Source organism: Tarenaya hassleriana, unplaced genomic scaffold (genome assembly GCF_000463585.1).
Source record: "Tarenaya hassleriana unplaced genomic scaffold, ASM46358v1 Cleome6, whole genome shotgun sequence".
In the NCBI taxonomy this organism is placed as follows: Eukaryota; Viridiplantae; Streptophyta; class Magnoliopsida; order Brassicales; family Cleomaceae; genus Tarenaya; species Tarenaya hassleriana.
The window spans coordinates 4,988,592-4,992,883 of record NW_010968505.1 but is presented as its reverse complement, the minus strand read 5'-3'; the positions used below and the strand labels follow the sequence as shown (position 1 = coordinate 4,992,883).

Sequence of the window (4,292 nt, the reverse complement as noted above, 5' to 3'; positions counted from 1 at the left end):
TCTTCCGATACGAGAAGTAAAAACTACGGAACCATAGTCAATCCAAAAATCCAATAATTGGGTTAGAAAGTCCACACAACAATCCACCGTATAAAAGAAACAAAACCTGAGATTATAAGAATATGCAAGTCAATATTCTAATATCAATACTCCAAAGAGAATATAATTTAACAAGATGTAACTTAGACAACAAATCAACCCCGCAACTTCTGATTCTCATAACCGATGCAAAATTCTACATATAAATAAAAGAACGAAAGGTTTAGAACGAGCACACCAATTTTCACAGCAATCGGAGAGGAATCGACGGTTTGATTTTCCCACCAATTAGACATATCGTAGTTTGGTACCCTTGTACGAACAGATTCAGTAAAACCTCTGTTTTTTCAATTCTAACGGTTATAATCAAATTCCAATGGTTCAGATTACAATGTGTAGAAACTCTCCAAAAAATTCCAGACTGATCAGATAAGAGATCAATACCCGATCAATCGTTTGATCAAAAATCGCACAAAACTGTTTTTCTCTCTTCTTCTCTTTCTCTCTCTTTTTCTCTTGTATTTATTCTTCTTGTTATTGTGATATATATCCACATCTAAACCCCTCTATTTATAGGGGTTCTACTACCATTTTAATCAATAAAAATGGGTATAAAATTTTAAACAAAGTGGTATCAAACTTGGTGGTTCATATGTTCGAAGGGATGTGCCTAACTTTGATTTTTTTTTTCTCCATCAGATTTTGTCACCCATGTGAACAAAATTTGGAGGAAGCAAAATTTTTCTTCAATGTTAAGCACATTCTTCACCGAACAAGCCATTTCTTTTGAAAATATACTTGTTTGAAAACTTTGCAGTCATTTTTGTTGATTAAAATGGTGTTAGGACTCCTATAAATAAAGAAGTTTGGATGTGAAGATCTAACACACCAACAAAAAGAAGAAACACGCGAAATGAGAGGAAAAAAAGACAGTTTTGTGCGATTTTGATCAAATGGTTGAACAAGTATTGATCTCTTATCCAATCGCTCTGAAATTTTGTAGAGGGTTTCTAACTTTTAATTCTTAATTCTAAACGGTTGAAATTTGATTTCAACAGTTAGAAATGAAGAAACAGAGGTTTTACCAAAGTTATTCGTCCAAAGGTACCAAACCCGGCAGGTCTCATTATTACGAAAATGAGATGGTGGATTCTTCTCCAATATAATAATAATTGGTATGCTTGTTCTAGACCCTTTATTCTTTGATTTGTATGGTGAAATTTTGCATTGATTGTCGGGATAAGAAGTTACAGAAGTTACGAAGTTGACTTGATACCTAATTTACAATTTGTTAAGTTGTGATCTCTTTGGTATATTGAGATTAGAATATTGACGTGCATAATCTATAACATAGGGTTGTGTTTTTGTACACGGTAGGTTGTTGTATGGACGTTATAACACAATTATAATGGATTTTTTGGTAGACTACAATCCCGTGATTTTTATTCCTCGTACTGAGTGAATTTTACACATTAAAATTGGTTATCTCTTTCTATTTCAATAATTGTGGTATCATTACACTAGATATGATCATACTCGTAGGTTTACACAAGTAATACGTTCTTGTTACTGATTCGTGATATACGATCGTGGTAACGTAAAATTCCCAACAGATATCTGTTCTCTGAAGTCAAGTTAAAATCTGAGTTGGGCATTCGAAAAAATCCTCGAAAACATGATAAGAAGTGCCCGAAACGGAATTGCTTAAAGTTTACATCATATTACCTGTTATGTGTGAGGAGAAAACATGCATCCTTATGAGCAATCACCGCTCCTCAAACATCGGTATAGATCCAAGTAACCTGCCGATTCTGGTCTGATGAACCTGCAACGATAAACCACAAAAGCCAGAAAATCTCTTTGAAATATCTATTTCTAATAACCCGAAAGTATAAATATCAGTGTTCAGCCATCTACTACTTAACAGTGAACTATAACAACATTATTTATTACAAGGAACTATTACAGGTGTGTTATTACTGAGGCGTTCCTCACCTTAGACTGGCATATTATTCAACCCATCTTGTTCTACCAATCTGACAGAAATCCATGTCCAAATTCTCCTAATCTCTTTGGCATCACATTCATATTCTAAATAATCTTTACTACCGGAACTAAGGAGTCAGACTACGCAAGGTGTTCAAGAATAAGAAAGATAATTGCAAGTGCTTAAGGTCTTCAAGCTAGGGAAGTTAGCTCAAGCTGCAAAAATTTATAGCCAAAGAAACTACGCCTGGCTCAAAGGTTTTCCATCAAGGAATTCTAGGAAAATAAAGGGAGAGATAGAACTAGTACCCATGGCGAAACAAGAAGTCAATAATGACAAGGGAACAATTTGTTTTGAAAAAGGTTGTCTTCCTAATCACATTAGCAACTTGCATCACAGGAATCAACTTGAAGCTCTCAACCTCTCCATCTGCAATTGTATTTGGAGTAGAAGCTACGATTAAATTATCTCTGAGAAGTAATATCGGTTTCCTGAGAAAGGGGTACCTTCCTGATAGAAAGAAATGTCTCGCTGGTGAGTGCCTAACCTTGATTTCTTGGGACAAAGTCTTCAGAGAGTTGCAGATCATAACAAAACAGAACATCGCGTTTGAAACGGTACTCATTGATATCCATGTATGAGACAGCACCAACTGGTATGGCCCTGAAGTGGCATAAATTGCACGGCATTCAAACATCAAGAGAAAATTTGTTAGAACGACATGTACCGTTCTAAATGACAGCAGAGAATGACATACTTTTCGGCGATGGTTTTGGGTATCCCAGCCTCCTCCTCACATTCCTTTACAACGTTCTCACCACAGCCAATCCCATGAGGCTACAGTTACCAGCTTTGATTTCAGTACTAGAACAAATCCAACAAGAAGAATCATGAAGAAAACTATATGCCAATTCCATCTTCTATTATCTTTCTTCCCTCTATGATATTAATCATCAACGTAAACTCTTTCTATGCCATGATAATTACATCCACCATCTGCCGAGGAAAGCATGGTCAAGTACGAAAAGGATACAACCCAGATACCTAATGCCACGACAGATCTAAATGCCTATTAAACTTTTTAGCTGTCACGCACCAATCCTCCAGCGACAAGATGATCAAGCTTTCCAGGATATGTGGATTTTGCATGACTTCTCTTTCCTATCCATAGAAGCTTTTGTCCATCCCTTTCAACATACCCATTCATATGAATTCCATAAGCCTAAATCGAAAAAAAAAAACATAATCATGTGACGATTTTGAACAGAATGCATCTAAATCAATGTTCATAGAACCATCCATAGGGAACGACATAAACCTAGATCAGAAACCAAAAGCAATGACAATGTATCATTCAATATGCATCCAAATAATACATAGTTACAAGCTTCTTTCAAGCCCAGAGGCCTTATGCCAATATGATTTACCTTCAATCCGAAATAAGGAGCAGCAGCACGTTCCAATGAGAAATAGACGGGAGCATCAAATGAAGGTTTCACAGGATACAGCTGGTGGAAAAACAAAAGGAAAAGGGATCTAAGTAAAGACAACAGATCAAAATGCTCTAAAGTACAGATACCAAGTATCATATAGATGTAATGGGGGGACTTCGAAGCAGGACTACCTCATCTCTTATTCCCGGGATGAGTCCTTTGTCACCCAAGATTTTGATCACATTTGCCACCGCACGCGTTCTATCTTCAGGATTTTCCAACAATGGGTTTAATGAAAGATGGCCATCACAGGAATCATCTCGTGGAAACATAAAGATGTCATCAAAGTCCCTCAAGTATTCTGTGAATCTGTTCATCGGAAATATTCGAGAAGTTTAAATTTCTGGAGTTTGACAGAGCTAAAGAAGAGAATAAGCTCTCAAACAAATCATTTAACAAACAAATCATTTAACAAACAAATCAATCGAATTTTCAGACAAAATTAACCAAAGAGACAACGCAAGTTCGGACTACAAAAAACAGCCCAAAAGATTTGCTTGAGTTCAGCAAGAAGACTTACCCGCTATGAACATAACCAATGATATGATTTTCAATAATGAATGGGATGAATTCATTTAGCTTTTCCTGTAAAGCAGAGAATTCGAATCACAAGAAGAAAAATTTACAAAGCAAAATTCTATTCACTTGCCGAGCAAACGAGAAAATTTGAAGCTGAACCCTAATTCATTGAAATCTACCGACAGAGAAATTCTGTTTCCATTTCCTTTCACAACTTCACTTTCTCGGGAACCAACCAAAGAAAACAAGGGAAA

General features: G+C 36.0%; 1 protein-coding gene and 1 pseudogene across 1 annotated transcript; both read right to left on the bottom strand.

The window, feature by feature from the left end:
• LOC104799629 overlaps positions 1–1,854 on the bottom strand; it is a 7,466-nt pseudogene extending 5,612 nt beyond the window's left edge.
• On the bottom strand, positions 1,583–4,122 carry LOC104799742 (nudix hydrolase 20, chloroplastic-like; the record flags this gene model as incomplete). The annotated part of the gene is made up of 8 exons (XM_019200780.1): positions 1,583–1,864; positions 2,335–2,455; positions 2,574–2,689; positions 2,784–2,863; positions 3,123–3,248; positions 3,454–3,534; positions 3,651–3,828; positions 4,040–4,122. Coding segments are annotated over 8 exons (855 nt in total), but the record flags the coding sequence as incomplete, so codon positions are not given.
• Between the last annotated feature and the right edge of the window lie 170 nt (positions 4,123–4,292).